General features: G+C 41.8%; 1 protein-coding gene across 1 annotated transcript in view; it reads right to left on the reverse strand.

The window, feature by feature from the left end:
• Nucleotides 1-5,006: 5,006 nt before the first annotated feature.
• lrrc75a (leucine rich repeat containing 75A) overlaps nt 5,007-19,691 on the reverse strand; it is a 43,273-nt gene continuing 28,588 nt past the window's right edge. The window contains exons 4-5 of the mRNA XM_041045738.1: nt 6,744-7,017; nt 5,007-5,882 (exon numbers count right to left, since the gene is read on the reverse strand). Coding sequence (XP_040901672.1) covers nt 5,277-5,882; nt 6,744-7,017 — 880 coding nt within the window. The 3' untranslated portion in view covers nt 5,007-5,276. The remainder of the gene's footprint in view (nt 5,883-6,743; nt 7,018-19,691) is intronic.

Consider the following 19,691-nt stretch of genomic DNA (forward strand, 5'->3'; position numbering starts at 1 on the left):
TCTTGTCACCTAAAGCATTCATAGCCCCATCCTGCTCCGTGAGTCCAAGGTGAACACCACAATCATCTCATGTCTCACTGTAACATGTGAAAGGACTAGTCATTCTGCCTGTGGTGACGAGCAGAGAGAGTCATACAGAGAAAATCACCAAACAATAGACATGTGGCGACAATCTGGGTAAGCTATTAATGCAGAACTGCAGTGGATGAAATAAAATTGATATGTGAGTTTTTGGTCAATATTCTCATTAGATACCAACAGACCTACAGAAGGGCTGAAGCCCGTTTGCAAAATCTTTGTGTCTTTATAATCAAGCATTTCATGGATAATAAATTCAAAACGTATTACAAGTTGTTGGGTGTTGCAAGCTTTATTCTTGTCAGTAAGAACAACTGTTGAAAGTATTTTATCTCTAAAATTAGTTTATTAAATTGTGGGAATGATTTTACAAAACTATGTTCACTCCTACCTCTGTGGAATCATTTCAAACTCCAGTTCGTTTTCAGGTTAATATTTTTCCAAAGGACAATCAGGTTAAGATCAAACTGCAATGAATCCTTCATATCAAAGGCGGATGACACTGAGTGACAGATCAAAGGTTTCAAATTAAAAGCGCACATCTATGTTAATACATCAGCCTAATTCCAGTTGTGATCTCTTTGCTTTGATTTGCAGTGACCTTAACTTAAAAGCAGACGTGTGCATGGCTTCATCACATTACAAACATGTACACATACCTCTGATCTCCACTGCCCAACTTTCTCTCTCTCTGCAGTCTGAAGAAGTCCTGTTACAGCAGCCAGCAGAAAACCACAGTGAACCTGAGGATAGAGTCTATAAGCTTCCACAAGAGTTATAGGTGTTGGAATCACATGCAGGAGCTCAGATCTCCTGAGAACAGGGTCCAAACCTCTCACTGTATGCTGTCTACAAACCTGGTGATCCACACAGACCAATGGTAGATGGTATACAAATGTTTACATCGCAATCTGAACTCACTACAAACTGATCAGGATTCAATGTCCTTCCACATGATGGTTTCAAATGCTGATAATCACTGGTTTTCATGGACAGTCTTCCTCTGTTTCACATTAATTGTGTATGTGATGATGCTGCCAGTGATGGTGCACTCAGCTCTGATGCACACTACCGTACAGCGACACCTGTCGGCTTCTCTTTAAAGGGTTCATTGTAACAACCTGTTTGAAAAACGACATGATTTTTGCAGGGGCAATGCAGTAGTAGCTTATTTTAAAGGCAGATTAAAGGGATGTTTCTTTTCATAATGACTTTCAAGTGCAAAACCACTGAATTTCTGCAGCCTGCTGTCCATGAGGCACAAGGGAGCTGTTTGCTGTATGGAAAGCTTTCAGGTGATGTGTATGTGACCCGCATAGTGTAGTGTTGTTGCCTCTGATCGCATCAGCAAAGTAAGTTGTGACAATACTTTCACTGAAAAACAGATACTATACACGGCAGGTTAAAAGACTTAAAGGCTTAAAGGAATATTTTTGTATAAATATTTTAAAATCTATTATACAGTCGAGGTTGATTTATTTATGCAGAGTTGTTTTCCAAAATAGTCTGTGCATACTTATTTAGAATGCAATAAAATTACTTTGGATTAGTTGCTTGCCTTTTTTGCCGTTTTGCTCAGTATTAATAGTATCCATTATTCTAAGAGTGCCAAACCTTACCTGTAAGTCAGCTTTTTAGATGAAATTAAATTAACTCCTACCAAGTGATTTATACTGATCAGGCCCTTTTCTTGAAATTCTTCATTCAGATTGTTATTTTTTACACAACACACCAAGGTTGCAGAGATTATTTTGGTAACACTTTGATAATACAGTCTGTAATTACAGTCTGTAAATACAGTCTGTAATTTAGTCCTAATCAGGTACCAGTGAAATACTTACTGGTTCCAATTGGTGTTTAAATGTGGGTATCATGGAAGAAAATAAGACTATTGGGATTACTGGGAATTTTAGGGGAAAGTAGAAATTAATTATACATAACATTTTGGTAAATATTGGGAACATACAGGGAACAACTGTTTGAACAACCTTGAGTAAAAAGGCCACACATTATCTTACGGCCCCTGCACCTGGGTCTTTCACTTATTAACAAGCATTAATAAATATTATCTTAGAAAATAAATAGAAAGAGGGTCAAATTTTACAGGTGAGCCGTAAGTAGGCAAGCTACAGCCACACTCGAGAGATGTATTTATCATGTCCTCCACTTCACTGTATGTTTTGAAATAAGGACAAGCCAAGAAATGCAGGCATATTCATCCATCACTGCAGCACTTAACATAACAGATACGCATACAAGCATACACAATGCCCAGGTGTTATTCCCTTGTTCCCAACTGCCATTTTTCCCCCCACTGAACCTACATTTAACTACAAGTAGGACCCAGTAAGTATTTTATTCATACCTGATTCATACAGTGAAATTTCACTGTAAATCACAGGCTATATTATAAATGACTTGTAAATGCCTTATACATGCCAGTTGTCAAGATATTCTACTTCTACATGTTGTTTTCTCATCATATTCACCTGCTGACCTTTCCACAAAGCCTCATGCAAATCTGTTTAGAGGTAATGTATATGCTGCTGATAGACAGGTAACGCTTGTAATGGCTTGTTATAATTTTGCATCAATAAGCAACTACAATATTTTAAAGGGGTACTCCACTGATTTAGCACACACACACACACACACACACACACACACACACACACACACACACACACACACACACACACACACACACACACACACACACACACACACACACATTTAGTTAGTTGGTTAGTTAGTTAGTTAGTTGGTTAGTAAAAAGAGATAGAAAAAAAGGATGATGAAAATCAAAGCAGCAGAGGCTGAGATGTCCTGACTTATAAGGTGTCAGTATACTCTGTCAAAACTTCTTGTCAGACAGTCAAACAGCTTCGTGCACCACCTCTCTTCACACCTTCCCAACGCTGGAACTGAGAGGTGGGGGTCTATTTTCATTCTTTACTTAACTATTTCTCTCCCTTTTCATATGAACAACTGAGTGGAATAATTTAAATGTCATGGTTGAGTCTGAAAACATTGGTCATTGATCCCATATTTAAACAAATACTGTGTATTTCTCTCTCTAAGGCCACTGACACACTATCTTCTAACTACACGTGTGATGGATTCCTTGATTCCTCTGCTATGATCTCAATGTGGTAACCTCCTCGAGAGTTGCCATGGTTTCTGTTTACACTGTGAAAAAGCACATATTCACAAGGAAAATGTTCAGTTTTCTTCCCCTCTTAGTGGATACTTCTTAATTCCCCAGATGCATACAAAGTATGCATAGAAGTCTGTGAACATGCTTGACTCTGGCGTTGCAGTCATGATCATGGTTATGAGTAGTACTTCTTGCAACACTGTGCTTCATTTGCAAAATCAGTGGAGTACCCCTTTAAAACATATATGAACATCTGTACATATAATCAAAAACTACAGTAGCTCTGCTTTGTGATGATATTCCCCCAGCGAGGTGTTGTGAATTCCTTGGTTTTGGCATTTTTGTATTCCACTGACTTATACTGCTCAATGTTTCTGTTATTTCATACACTCTCTGCAGTCAGGGATTAGTCCATATAGCCAGTGATCCGAGGGACCTCCATTAAGGAGTCAGCTGTGGCTGCTGGGAAATTTGTGATGTAACTGCAAGGCCTCCGCACATCACAAAAGGCCTTAATTTTTAATGCCACACACGTTAACGGCTCCAAAGGTGAATGTATTAGTGCGTGGGACAGCTGTCTAGGGAAAAGTATATATTTGCATTTATTTATTTTCAACTGCTTTAGGATTTCTTCTACAGGAGTTAATATTCTCTGCCTCAACAAAATCCTCCCGTCCATATCAATGAAACCTTTCCAGTCAGTGTCTTTGATATTATAAGAAATTAAGAGTCTACTTCAGCTATCTCTCAGGTTTGAAGCATTACTCGTGTACACACGTTACTTTGCCTATCCCAGACCACAAAAATAACAAATATAAATCCTTGAATCGAGTGATGTTTCTCTTTAAATAGCTGATCCACGATCTAAACAACCGCCCCAGGACAGATAAAAACAATATATATTTATATATATATATACTGTACATCCAAAAATACAGTTTGTCTCTTAAAGCTTTGCACGGACTATAAGTGACACGTGGAGGGAAAGCACTAGCTGGGTGTGAGCTACATACTGCATAAGGATATCTGCGGCTTATATATAAACACAGCACTGTAAGCATGTGATGCACGCTAGTGTACAGTACTGTGGAGTGACACATGACCTGGATTATGAGATAAAGGCTACTAAATATTTCAACTTGACACCCCAGGGAATTTGGGACACATGGCAGTGAGACCACTGAGCCCTTTCCATCCAAAACGGGGCACTTCATAGTGTCTTCACTCAAGGCCTTTACTGTGTCAATTTCTTTATCAGTGATTCGCTTCTTTTGGTTTCAGACGACTAATTTCATCTTCAGTGCACTTCTCTTCCGCTAAAGAACTGTGCATCTGTTCGTTTCTTGAGTAGCAACTGATTTCCACAAATCTGTTGGCTTGACTTTTGATTCCTGTCTATCTTCTCATCCATCTGGCAAGACATCAGCGTGCGTGGGAGGGAGATATTTTATACATTCCCACTTTTTTTGGCAAAAACATTGTTTCAAAAGGTTTAAGGGCCCCCAACTACTTTGTATGAATCTGTGTTTCTATATTTTCTGGTCTCTTTTTATGTCTCACACACTTTTAACCAGTAATGGGATGTGTTACAGGCACATGTAGGTAACACCAGGGTTACCAGGAAGAAGGACCTGAATAAAGGCTAACAATCTATACAGAAACGTCTCACATGATATAATTAATCAGTCTATTCTATGTATTAGCATCCTTAGTCTATTTGTACTTGAAACAACAGACGGTTACGATAAAACGGACGTCCTGTTGGGGATTGTCTTCTCATGGTACAGTCACCAAGAGTCACCTGGGTTCAGCTGTCCCCTCTGCCAGTATCTGAACGCTGCGGTGGCTGGTCACAAATCAGATCAGTGGAGGGAGTATCGAGTGGCATGTTCATATGGATTACATCCTTCCACCACTGCAGCCTCTTTGACTTTGAGCACGCTCAGTTCGCCTCTGCAGGAGTCTGCTGCTGCTGCTGCGTCCCTCCGCACAGGACTTGATACAGGAGGGGAAATATAAGCAGAGCGGAACGGAGCAGCAGTCAGGTCAAGTGGTCTGATTGGTCACTCAAGTCATCCTCCTCCACTCTCATTGGCTCAATGGCTCCAGAGGAGTGTTGTGACTGGCTGGAGAAGGACAGGCGGGAGGAGCGGCTGTGCGTGTCGTCCTCATCCTCCGCCATCACTGCCCTCCTCCCTGGCTGCTGCTCTTTCCTCTTGGCCTCCTTCTCCCCGCCCCCCTCCCCCTCTCTCCTGCCCCTTCTCCTCCCCCCTTTCCTCTGCTCCTCCACGGTCCACATGCTCTCCTCCTCGTCCTCCTTTCCCTGCACCTCCCTGTCAAAGTCCAGCAGCTCCTCCATCATCTCCTCTATCTCCATCTCTCCGTCCAGCTCCTCCTCCACCTCAGACCGGAGCTCGCCCATGCTCTCAGTCCGGTTTGTGTCGTCTGTCTCCTCCTCTTCCCCGAGCCCCCTCAGCCTCTCAGGGGGATCGCTGGCCTGACTCTCTCCGAACTCCAGGATGGTGGGAAGGTTGCCCTGCTTCGGGCAACGTTTCCTCAGGCTGACCAGGAAGGGCTGTGGCAGGGAGAAGATGTCCACATTGTTTCCCAGGTCAATCCATGTCACGCTAGGGAAACTGCCTGGATCCTAGGGTACAAAATATCAACACACTGTCTTAAAATTATCATCACCATCAACCTATTTTAAGTAAACTAATGAGAACACTGTCAGACAGAGGCCTGTCCACATCTATCACTTGCAATGGTAAGAGGTTCCTTCATCCACAACAAACGGAGCTAAAATCCTCAGTGTTTCTTCCAGCCAGTAGCAAACATAGCGGAAGGTTTCAGACATTTGTTCTAATGGCTGCTAGAGGCTGGTTTAAAGACAGTTCAGACTGCATGAAAGCAATGAGAAAATCCACAGCTTCTTTAAGCAAGTTGAAAGCCAATGTGGCATAAGGGTTAAAGTCATTGACCACAAACCACAATGTCCTGAAGTCAAGTCTAACAGGACTCTGCATGTCTTCCCCCTGTCTCTCTCCCCTCTCTTCCTGCCACCTCTACACAAGTCTACGAGGTCTACAAGGACCAAGGATGGTCTCAATAGTTTAACTTATTATTTGTAGATTTTCTTTAACTCTTTCCTAGCTCTTGTTTGGTACTACCATCTGGTGGCAACACAGAAAGAAATGTTTTTAAAACCTAATACTTTTAGGGGCATTACCACTGTATGAACTGTCCTAGGGAACCAGTAATGGGGGTGGGGTCTGCAGTACTGAACCTCTGGGCAAGTAAAGACTGCATGGCACCTCTGTACTGTGCCTTTTTTTACATCCATTTCCACTTTATCTGCCGTGGCCCCTTAGTACCTAGAATTATTTAGTTGAGAAGGGAATATAGTGACATTAATTTTACTTCTACCTTTGATGTTCTGTACTATAAAAACATTGATTGATAAACGTGACATTAAGACTTAATGAAAATATAATTCCAGTGACTTTCTGACCTTCAGGGCATCAGTCAGATCCTTCAGGATAGCTCTGGTCAGCCTGTTTCCATTCAGTGCCAGAGTCTCCAGGTGCGGCAGGGCGGCCAGCGTGGGCAGGAGCAGGAGGAAAGCCTCATCCGTCAGCTCGGTGAAGCCCAGCTCCAAGCTGACCACTGAGGACGCATGACGCTGTAGGTGTGCACATAGACGCTCCATGTCCCGAGCTGTCAAAGGGATACCAGACAGATCCAACGCCCCGCTCGATAGAGGGGCTGACAGCACCGCCTTCAGACTGCAGACAGACACATGAAAGGTTAGAGCCAGTTTGTTTGTTAGGACCAGTAGTGAGGTTGTAGCTAACAACTGTGCCAATTATGTATGTTTAACGCTCGTTAGATAAATCTCCATAGCCTACTTTCAGTGGTTACGTATTCCATATCAGTAGCTGCACATAATAATTCTATACAATAGCCTCACACATTTTGCATTGTTAACCACCTCCTCTAATCATATAAAACCTGCAACTTCACACTTTTCAGCGTGAACAACATGGTAAGTTTCCATGCTTGTGTCCTATTGGCTGCAAATTATTCACTGTGAAGAACCTAGCATTACAATAAACTAAGCAATACTGGGTTTGGCAGAGAACTGAGTGAGCCCAGCAAAAAGGGCTGATCCAGGGTCTGGTCCATAAACTAGAAAAACTGAGATCAGAAGTTTAATTTTTCCAGCTCACAAATGAAAACAATACTTGTAATACACACTGGACATGAGGGTCAATGCCAATTATCACCCACAAATAGCATACACAAGCATGTGAGGCTCAGGAACACAAACACACACAAAGTGGAATCGTTTAGGACAAACAAGCAACTGTGGTACAGACTGTGGGATTCAACCATTATCATCAGTTGACAGCTGAATATATTTATTTATTCACAAACCAGAGAGACTCGAGAGGAATCTAGGCCAGAGCAGCCCGAAGCTGAGCAGTGAACATGGGTCAAAGTTTGACTCAGTTTCCCAAGGGTCACACAGAGTCATCTGTCACTGGGTTATATCTTTGGCTGAGATTTGGGCAAAGCACGCAACAGCTTGTCAAGCTGCCAATCTACCGACATCAGTCGGGTTTCACAGCAGACATTTTGACTTGTCATAAGAGGAAAAGCACAGGTGTTAGTAATAACATGAACACTGGCTCTGTTCTATTCACATGTCCCACTGAGTCATGACAGTGTGGCAGCCTGCTTAATACTGTGACTGTGAGTTCACAAATGAACTGAAATAAACAGAACTCATCAGATCATGAATTTAGTTGTTTAAACCAGTGCTTTTCCAACTGTTTACTGCAATGTGCTTTGTCACTGTTACATTATATTACTGGGTTATTATTACTGCATTAATTACCATTTTATATTATAGCTGGTCAAAGTACAAGTACCTCAAATCTGTATGTAAGTGCAGTGCTTCAGTAAATGTGTTTAGGTACACACCATGACTGTGTGCAGCTAACACACTAACAGCCATACAGCCATACCCCAGCCATATCCTGTGACTCTGACAAACAAAATGAAAACATAAAAAAGAGATGTACGTGCTGACAATATATCATCTTCTTAAATTAAAAGCTGTACGGTTGCATTTTTTTTTTTAGCCTAAAGCCACGACATCACAGATAACATGTTAACAGTCTGGATACTGTAACGCTCACTTGGTTTCCGCCCTTTTCACATCACTCTTGTGTTTGTCTGTTATGTACGCTCCTTTCTGTGATGGGATTTGAAGAAGTCTCTCATGAACCACGCAGTCTGTGATCTGAGCTGACCTCAACATGTTGCTGCAGTTCCCTTTCAAGTTAATCTCCAGGTCAAATGTGACTGAAACAAGACTGTGGTGTAGGTTTTTACATCACTGCATCACTTCACCTCACACCTAAACACTTATCAGTTGTACTCCAGTTGGTAGATATTGTATACTATTGTGCTGTGTATTAAGCCAAACTGGCAAATAAAAAGCAGTAACAGGGTTTCCACAGAACTCAGTGTAATTCAGTTGGCTTTTTCCACTCCAGTCTGTCTCCCCTGCATCACTGTCACCACCAACACCTTAACACTCTTCCTGTGGGAAATACAGATAATGAAGTGCCTGCAACAGCTGCTCTCTGTAACATCAGGATGATCTCACACTTGAAAATTAGCATCAGGAAAAGCACATAGCGAACAGAGCACATAACCACCTCTGGTACAAAGTTAAACCTGCATTAATTCATGTTTTGGTCACCTGAAGGAAGCAGAACAAGCTGAAAACACAACCTTGATTATCACCTTATAAAGTTGATAAGACTAATGTGTTAGCAAACACTGGCTTATATACACATCCAGTGACACGCAGCAACATTGACATTCATTTGGAATCTTGTTTCTGACCACATGCAGAGGGTAAGTTCAATATTCATTCTCCTTTTAACTGTGTTTGCTCTCCATCAGCTCCTGAGGGAAACATCTGGCTCTTTACCTGCTAAATGCTCCACTATGTTTACCAGCTATCAGCAAACTTTGTCTGTCTGCTGTTTGTCTGTCTGTCTGTCTGTCTCTCACAGCGGTGAGAGGAGTTAGAGTGGACCACAACAGAGATGCTGTGGCCCTAAAACCAAAGCAATGAGCTAAAACTGCTACAAGATTCATACATCAAACATCTTATTACACATACAGTACATATTTCAGAACTGTGGTTGATCTGTAACAGGGACCAAACGTGAAAGCCACTGGCTATGTCAAGGGACAAGAGAGTCATAGTCAGGACAGGGATGTCAGAAAGTGTTAAGAGATGGACTAACACATTGCTGGTTTCGGTCTTTTCATAGGGTTTGTTGATAGACAGACAAATGTAAAGCAACGCCATCCATAGTCTGGTACAGTACATCAAGGGGCAGCATTTATGTACCATTTAATATTGTACATAGTCCTTTACAAATATATAAAGTTACAAAATATTTCTTATTGAAAAGTTTGTGACAGTAAGTCACTTCTTGCAAATAAATGCATATGAACTGATAGAAGCACCTTGGGGCTGATGAGGCTACCCCTCACTGTCTGAGTAAGTGGTCTAAAACCACTTCCCACAGAGACCCTGGAGGTTTGTGCACCAACCCAACTCTATGCAGCAGGCCGTTTCCTCCTCTCTCAGAGAAACTGTGCTAATTAGTTAACACAGCTGGTGTAGCGATGCCCTCGGCTCTCCGTTACACGTGGTTTGAGACCGCTGATCTAATCGTTACAGCTCATATTCTCCTCCCATGCTCAACCGTTCCTCCCCTCTCATAGCCCAGCTCCTTCTGTCTGGACTAAGTGTTTTTCTGGACTCGACAGGAAACACACACACAAGTGGCTTTATACAATGCAAGAAAATTAAGTTATACACATCTCAACCTGCAGACTGTCTACGTCTGATGTGTTATCAGCGTGGGGAAGAAATGTCTGGGGATTTCCCCATATTCACCCCTCCCACTCGCCTTATCCAGACAAGCTACCATTTGCAGCAACGCTCTGCCCCGTACAGTTTAAAGCAATAAACAGAAAACAGGCAAGACCAGAAGAGTGCAAATAAAAAGCAGATGAAATGCTGGGAGAGCTCGTGATGCATTTGGCCACAGACCAAAATCCCACGCTACAGAGAAAGACGCACGCCCGCTTCAAATGGAGGTCATCCACCCCTGTCTGAACAACAACCAGCACGATGGTGGGATCGAGGGCTGGTATACCATCTGTGACATACAAGGATATGAACTGTGACTTTTTACACTTACAGATATATAGTTACTTCAGAGGTTCAACAAGTAGTTTCTGCTGCTACTCCTGTCAGGCTTTTTATTCTAGCACAGCACATTTGCAGTGAAAACACTGGCAGATTTAACACTCAAATTCTAACTGATGAAGTAATCCCAAATATAGGACCGCAGGACGGAGCCGGACACTGGAGTAGTTTTAGTTACCTCAACATCTGGGCACATCTGTAATAACTGTGGGAACATACATGTGTGACAAACCATCCTGATTTCAGAGCAGAGTAAAGTTAACAAAGTTGTGTAGAGCATAGCCTGCCCAACCACAACTACTCAAGATCGGGACATTTGTCCTGCTAACTGATGAGACTGTCCTCCCAAGAAGAACAACAGCATCAGTCATTTCGGCATGGGCCCCAAAACGACATGTTTTTACGTTCAAGAGACTAATTCCCTTGGTGGCTGCAGTAATAATGGCCGGAGCGAAGGAGGAAGTCATGTGACGTTGTTACGGAGTGACAGAGTCTGTGCAGTGAGGAGGTCGGGATGAATGGATGAGACAACCAAACATCAGACTTTGGCACCAAAGTCTGATGTTGCTGTTTGTTTTCTCTTTCCAACATCATTTTTTTTCTAACCAAGACCATGACTGCTCCTTCATCGTACCCACGCATTTATTATTGTAACCATGACAACAAAGTTCCTCTAACCTTAACAAAGTATTCATCGTACACCACACCACAATGTGTACCTAAACCTACACCTAACCTTTTTGTGCCTAAAACTAACCAGACCTTATCCATAGTGTTTTCACATCAGGGCCCTCAGATCATAAAACACATTATTCGGCTTAAACATGCATAAACACTGGTAACTCTTCCTGTACCTCTGTGGGGGCATCATTATTTACCCTGAGGTCACTTTCTTTCTCTTGCTTCTTTCTCAGACCGGAACAGAACATGGTCTGATACAGAGTCAGAGAGTATAACGCTCGTCTATTATAACGAGAGCAAATACAGAGCAGTAATTTCCAGCAAGCTATCTGAAACCATAGGGAATCAGTCAGGCCCAACGTTCCCATGCTGATAGTCTGATTACCTACGTGCCTTCAATTATCACAATGAGGAAACAATATGTTGAGAGTCATAAGCTGCTCTTGCACTTATCCCCGGAAATGTAGACAGTATAACGATACAACAGGGACTTCGTCATCGCCTGGATTTCATATCACATCTCTGAAAATGCCATTTTTGCCTTTGCTCATCATCACTGCGTCACCACAAGGCTTAACTCTATTTCACCTCCATGATGTATCATCCTCCCTGTGCCTGTCCCTGTCTGACGGGATCTTTCTGCCTTATCTTATCTGTCATGCATGGTCTTCCTTCTCTGTTTGATTTCTTCCTCCATAAGATCTGAAACCACCCACTTGTTTCCTGCAGCAGGCTCACAAGGTGAATCCAGGTGAACGCATCAACTTTTCACCACTGCCCCCTCTCCAGACACGAAATGTGTAAGAGTTATTAGAATAGGGTCTTAATATACAGTGCATTCCACAGTTCTGTCCTTATTTCTCCTCTGCCTGTCTGCCTGTGTTTCCGTCTCCTCCACAGATCATTTATCACCCAGTCAGCTTGTGTGTGTGCACACCAAAGATGGCAAGTCTCCTTTTGCCTCCTCTCCAGTTCAGTAACAGTGGAGGTGAGAAAACATCCTCATCTCCTTCGTCTCCTGTCGAATGAGGTTTGCAAAGGTAGCACAGAGGGTGTGAGAGGTTAGGTTGTTACTGTTAAGGAACAACAGACGAGCAGGAGCAACATTTGATCGCAGATGCAGTACTATTCTCTGTCTGAATGATCGGTTGTGACATATTAAAGACACATCACTAGCTCCACTGCAGTCTTCTTGCTCAGTTTCTAATCATGTGCCATCAGGTGCTGCGTTTATGCTCAGTCAGATTCCAAGCAATCACTGCAGCATCTGATTACACTGATTAGGCCAATTTCAACGACAGAGGTGGAGCCAGGGAAACCAGCTGCTCGAGTGTTCAGGTGAAGGAAAGTCCTGCAAACACACTGTTCTCTGCGACACTGGTTTGACACCACTTGTCTAATTGTCTTTAGTTCATCTCCTGCTTTAACACCAGCATCAAGTCTATTGTTCCCTCTTGTCCAGGTGACCCACTTGAGTACCTTTCTTGCTCAGATGGCACCAGCTTTTATATCTTTAGTTCCTTTGAAGGAAGACAGACATTAGGTGCCAGTGCGAGATTTCTCTATTGCGATAGGAATTAGTTGCATGCTTGTTTGGCTAAATGTGATTCTAAAAGTACAAAAATAATTTATTTATTATTTTGAGGGCTGATCTGCATCATAATCAGCAGCTCCTTTTTCATCTTTGACATAATCAATATTTTAACACAGTAGAGAGCTATCAGTCAACTCTACAGCTCTACAGAAAGTTTTTAGCTCATTGTTTTGGTTTCAATGGAAAAAAACGGACAAGTCAGCGACTACTCGATGAACATAGCTGAGCATCTGGCAGCTAAAGAGAGTGCATTTTCTCAGGAACTGGTGGAGACCAAATCCAAAGCTAAAAGAAGAGCATTATACTAGATTTACATTCACACTAATATGACACCAAATAAACACTAATATTGCTCCTTGTCTGCTAAATGTTTAGGTACAGTGTTTGAATTATGGACGTAAATACTATGTACTATGCAACTTTAAACCTAAATGTTCATCCTATTATTTCCACACACATTAGAACCTTTCAGCACATTATCACTGAAGACAGCTGCTGCCAGATCTACCACGGCTGACTGATCTAATGCCTCCTAAACCAACCATTCATATTTCTAATGCTACAATAAATAATAAAAGAAATTCATAAAATCTAAATAAAATGTAATGTCTTGTCATTTTAAGTGTATGTGTGCAGCTCTGCCCTGGTGTCAGTAGTGCCTGAAACATGACTGATGGGGACGTGCAGTGTGTTAAATTCGTCATGGCTCTTGGGGCTGCTTTCATGTGTTGTTTTAAGCCCCTATGTGTGATTGTTTCATGTGCATCAAAGACCAGCTACAGCACACCTCCTGGCAGTGCATTCAGTACAGCAGCCTCTTTCTCTCTCTCTCTCATCACATCAACACCCTCCCATAGCGATTTTTCCATGCGATGACAAATAAACATAAAATCCATGTGAAAGTAATTTAAACCCAACATACTGTCTTAAAGAAAAGAATCTGGGACACTTTTGTAAACTTCAGTTATTCAGTTATAAGTTTTAGCTCAATCATGTGAAGAAGAAAGCCAACTGTGACTCAAACAGTTGGCGTCAATTCAGTTATTCATCGACAAAATATAGTGAGAACAACCGAGAGCCGATCTGTACAAAGTGTCTTTATCTGTGTCAGGCAGCAGTGGAGCTCAGTGGGTAACACCATTATCCACACAGCTACAAGAGGTCAGTGGTCCACTGGGAATAAACATGAGTCACATTGAGACACAAACAGATGACGGTGTTGTATTGTGGAGGAGGCCGGGCTGGAGATGGAAATGGCAAACCATGGGTCCTGTTTTATCTGATTCATATTCATATTCAGCCATGCCAGTGCATTCAAAGCATGACTGGTGTGGCACGATGTCGCCATACAGCTGTGAGCTTTAGCCTACATCATGGACGCACAGCAAAGGTTACATTTGAATTTCTGTGCTTCATCACAATACTTTATATGACAGCGCTGCATAATGCAAAAGGAATTATCATTTTTTCTGAATGGGTGTATATGTTAGGACAAGTATATGTGTTATAGATAAATGTGGACAGTCCACAGCTTTAGGGCTCTTTGAGCTTTTTGAGACGTGCTGAAGAGAAAAGGAAGTGGTGGGATTAAAGACATGTGCTCCGTTACACCATCTGAACTCACAAATTCAAAAATTCACAGCTTTTTTTTTCCCTCTAAGTCCTGTGAGAGCAGATCATTAAAATTTATCAAAAGCATAATCCGCCTGAGTCACCTTTTCTACTGAATCTTTTATCATCTCCTACTCACACAGCATCGCCGATGGTTCTGTCGTAATCTCATATATTTTTAGAAATGGGTGTTTCATTGTTTTCCTTGCTCTCCTCTGTGTGCTGTGAACACACAGAGTTATTGTAAAGCCAGCAACAGCCTCAGGGTGACAATGCGGCTCGGCGAGGGAAGGCAGAGGTGTACAATTTGGGCAGAGAGAATGATTCAGAGGACGAGTCAAGGAAAAGAGAAAAACGATTAAAATGAGAAAATGGAGGAAGAGAATGAATCTAAGTGCTTTAGAAATGCTCAGATTAATTTTGAAATTTCATTCATCTCCACATTCCACCAGTTATGGCCTGTGTTAATATCTGAAGCCAAAAGTTCACAGCTGCAATGAACTCAAGTGAGGCCAAACAACAGGGACTGAAAACAGTGTCAAGATAAAATGAAAAGTCATTTTTTAAATGCAGGATAAATATTAATTTACACCTCTCTTTTATGCACAGTAACACAGGTCTACTCACTCCGTGGATACCAGTCAAAAGGAAGAAACAGGCCTTGAAATGCATGAAAGCAGCATTTACACTGAGAACAATAACAGGGGAAAATGGAGGGGCAAGACAAGGACAAAAAAGACACCAGAGCTGTTGTCCTGCTTAAAGAGCAAATCCAACATAAAACTGTCGTGCTGTTCTTTTCTTACCCCCATTGATAACATTTTAAACACAGAAAAAAACCCAACAACTGTAGGAGAGTCACAGAGACCAATTCCTTCTTTCTCCCTCCGGAGCAGCAAACTGACCAAAGCTGACTGAGGGGTGGGTGAGAAAGAAAGACTGAAATCTCTGTTTAAAATAGACAATCTGAATGCTGGTACGAAAGCTCTGAATGAAAGTGACATGATTTCAAGGTAATGAACACTGGCACAAAATACCCAGGAGACATTCTGCTGCTGCGACAGCATCTGCAAATATATCACAATGACACGCCGATAGGTCCAAGACATCAACAAATGCTACATACATCATAACAGGCTACTTATTTATTTTTTTATTTGAGCTGATAAAAGCTATAGAAAATCATCTTTATATATATATTCAGAATTTAATTGGCAACCACATGTTTTTAACAGGCAAACATTTAAAAATCTGTATGTTCACATTGCATTTTTGCATCTTTTAGCTCATTGTTTTGGTTGTACTGCCTACAGCTTTAATGTTTTGATTCATTCTCACCACCAGGTAGCTGGTTCCAGCAGAAAAAAAAAAACACACTCCTGTCCACAGATGAGATGCTTTAGCTGCTCTGCATTACTAGCAGGTCTCTGTAAAGCTTGCAGTGCTTCACCATGCTTTTATCAACAAATACAAGTAAAAACGTCAAACTTCCTCCACAGTCCGAGCTTCCTTCCACGGCCAATCGCTGTAAACAAATGCTTGCGGTAGGTTCACAACAACAGCAGCGGTGATCGAGTGTGAAAGGGTTCAAGCTGGCAAATCAATGACTTCCTACAGACAGGAAAATGGGTTAGAAACTGGCAATGCTACATTTCCAATAATTGCTTGTGCTGCTCCTCTGTCTGACAGGGGTTTCAGTCAAATCACAAAAGTCCTTCATATTTTAATCACATTGCTGAAATGTGGCTGTGGGATATCTGAATATCCAATATTCGTGGAGTATTAACCAGCAGCTACTTCAGACTAATCATCAAGCATCTTTAACTGCCTGTGTAACTCTTGATGTCTCTCACTCCTACACAGACGCAACGTTTTTTGAAAATATATTTTTCTATAAGAGCAGATATCCACCCTGCTGGTTTTGCCTGCTGGTGAGACGAAGCAGTCAAGGGAAATGAAGGGGCAAGATGGAGCAGGGAGAGGCCCAGAGATCCTGAGTCAACGCTCAACTTCTCTCTCTGCTGGCTGTCAGAGCACAGGTGGGAGGCAGCCAATAAATCTGTTGGTGTGGCAGCGTGACAGCCAGCCAGTCAGCAGGCGGCAGACACGACGGCAAGCTGGCAGACGGGTACAGAGGCAGACAGACACACAGACAGAGCTAGATGTAGGTCTGTGTGTGTGCAGGCGTATATGCGTTTCCATGGCAAACAATGTTGTGGTCAAGTAAAACCTCAGCAAGACCTCATTATTTCCCTTCCAACACCATGAAAATTAAACGAGCCTTTTGGAAAAAAAAAAAAAGAAAGAAATGAAAGACTCAGAGGAGACAGACAGATTCAGATCCAGAGCCAGACGATCGACAGACAGGCAGTTGTTTACTCGGTCAGTTAGCATCTTGCCTGGTGCTGCCTTTTGGCTTGCTGTTCCTAAAGGCAGGGGAAGCTGTACTGGACCCCATTCAGCTAATGTATTGACTTTAGTCAGTAAAAGTGAAGAGCAACATTTGCTAAGCAGACTGCTTCTCCACTGCCCTGCAATAATTTTCCACTGACTGGCTCACGTGCTGTGGAGCAGAATGGTTCTCCAGACTTATCAGTGTTTCACTCATCCACAGTATAACTCTGCAACAACCTCCAATTCTAAGTTATAAGTATAATTACTGACTGAAGTCTCTGGGCTTGTACCTCAGCGATCGGTTCTGATGATACTTGAGGATAATGTTGGTGTGTCCTCATCACCTGTTGAGTTTTTCTTGTTTCCATCAGCTTCTCTGACTCTAGGCCAGTACTTCCCACCCGGAGTACGACTTCAAGAATATATGAGAATATATACTGCCACAGTGTTTACCTCACTGTTTTCTCCGCAGGGGTCCCAGACCTCGGCAGAGAGGAGACCAGGTCTGCTGGCTGCTTCAGACATTCAGCTGTGCAGCTGCCTCATTTCAAACCACTGAGAGGACTTGTTGAGCACACTGAAAGGAGCTGTTGTTAAGCAGCCAGACAGGGAACAGTAAGCCTTGTTAATCTTTGCCTTTTTTTTTTCATGATTCACAATCACGTCTACTTCTGCTGAATAGACAATAACAAACTGACACCCAGTTTATTTACATTTTATATACGGTCCTTCCCAAACAGCAACGATGTCCAGCTGGACTACTGAAACATCTTTTTTTTTTGGATTTTGATCAATCACCTTGACCCAAAAAAAAAAAAAAAAAAAAAAAGTTCAGACCAGATCCAGAGCCCGAGCTGCCAGGCCCAGCTGGTTCTGATCACACACCCCTCTTTGTCCAGTACACTGTCAATGATGTAAGACGTGAACCTTGGAGTTAAAAAGCACTGAAACTGAAAGCTTTTTGAGTCTCTTTATCCAAAAGAGGCCAATTACTCTGAAATCCTCTTTGTTTCACAGAAGAGAAAATTTCTCATGGAGGATTAGAAATGTCCTCATCTTCTTTTACTTTCACAAGTATTTCCCTGCTGATAAAAAAGTTTAGGCCTGACAGATCAGGAGCCCTTTGCATTAGTGCAAGTAAATATTTGGTCATTTCTTTCCCTCCTATTCATCTCTATCTTTATTATTCTTACTAAAACAGATGTGAGTCTAAAATATCTGAGGCATAATGTCGGCAGCTCTGCGTAACATCTGGATATTAAGCCAAGTTTGTGGTAAAGCCACAGTATTTGTTATGGTTTGTTGTGGTTTTCCAACCAACTTCACTTGTTAAATAAGGTCTACGACTGTGGTGGAATTTAAATGTGTGGTTTACAGTCCAGGGAGTTTGATCCTACTGACTGCTTAATCTGTGTGTGGATTAGGACAGCAAAGATGTCATGTACATTATGTTCTGATTATGTGTGGATGATAAATGTTCTGCTATGTGAGGCTCAGAGACCCAGCTGAATCATTATGAATTTCAATTTAAATGTATTATTTTAATGTATAATTTATAATATGGTATTTCAAGTTCCCATGTTAGATGAACACAGTAATCAGGTTAGTAATAAGGAAGACTGGACTTAACTGGAGAGGCCTTTAGGGGAGAAACCTTTATATTTTATCATTTTATTTAATCAAGCACAAAAATGAGGCGTATTTTTCACTTCTGAGCAGATGGAAACTGAGAACCACCTGGGGCTAACCCATATTTGAAGACACATACACTCAGAAGCTGTGCTTTCAGAAAATGTCTCTCTGCTGGTTTTGATCTAAGATCTAAGGTTAATATGGAAAAGGGATTTGTAGGAAGACATGAAGAAACACTGGCTCATATTTTCTGAGTGGTAAATATACAAGAGAGGTAAGAGAGCCAGGCATGACAAGATGCTGATTTTAGGAGTTAAAGTGGCAATGACAGAGCTGCTGGGAGATGAAAGCTGTCGCTTTCTGTTTCTAGGAGTTTTATTTCTGCAGTGAGTGAGCGTTTGTGTCATATGTCATATGTGGCATAGGTGAACTGTCCCTTTAATTGTGGACACCTGAGATGCACAAAGCTAAAAGCAGAGTAACCCTGCTGTTACACAGTGGGAACAAGGAGCTGGAGACAGATACTGTATGGAAAGATCATACGAAAGCAGACATACACACACGCACACACGCACGCATGCACGCACACACACACACACACACACACACACAAACACACACACACAAGGCTGACTGCCATCTATAGAACAAATCAACACACGGTGAATACGTAGCACAAACCCACAATATTTAAAAAAAAAAAAAACAGGTAAAGGAACAAAAGTACATTTCTGTTCCTACAGGCAGTAACTGTGATGACTGAAGAAACATGTAGCATATAAAATCCACAGCACACACACACACATACACTTAGAAAGGGAGAGACACATTTTTCATTATCAGTATTTATGGTTAAAACTATTCACGAAGGCTACAGTAACGTGTGCTGGGAGGTTAAAGATAACTAAAGACCAATACACAAACTCCTATTTAGAGACAGACTCTTAAGACCTTTGTAATAGTGAGATGTTCTTTGTGCCAATATCTGTTTTAATTACCACAGACATAATTAAAAATCTCTTTAACCTGTCTGACAGTTTAATCTCAGTGTGACTACAGTTTGACAGTATGACTATTAAAAGCGGCAAATGGAAATTATTTTTAATTTGAAAGGACTGTGTTTTTTGAGCCTCACTCTCAAAGTGCCGTCTGTGTCATTAGTGTTAACTGAAGACCTTTTACCAAAAATGAAATTGTGCTGTTTGGCACAGTCACTAACAGGAAATGTTAGGGTGCTGGAG

Source organism: Toxotes jaculatrix, chromosome 9 (assembly GCF_017976425.1).
Source record: "Toxotes jaculatrix isolate fToxJac2 chromosome 9, fToxJac2.pri, whole genome shotgun sequence".
NCBI classification, from domain to species: Eukaryota; Metazoa; Chordata; class Actinopteri; family Toxotidae; genus Toxotes; species Toxotes jaculatrix.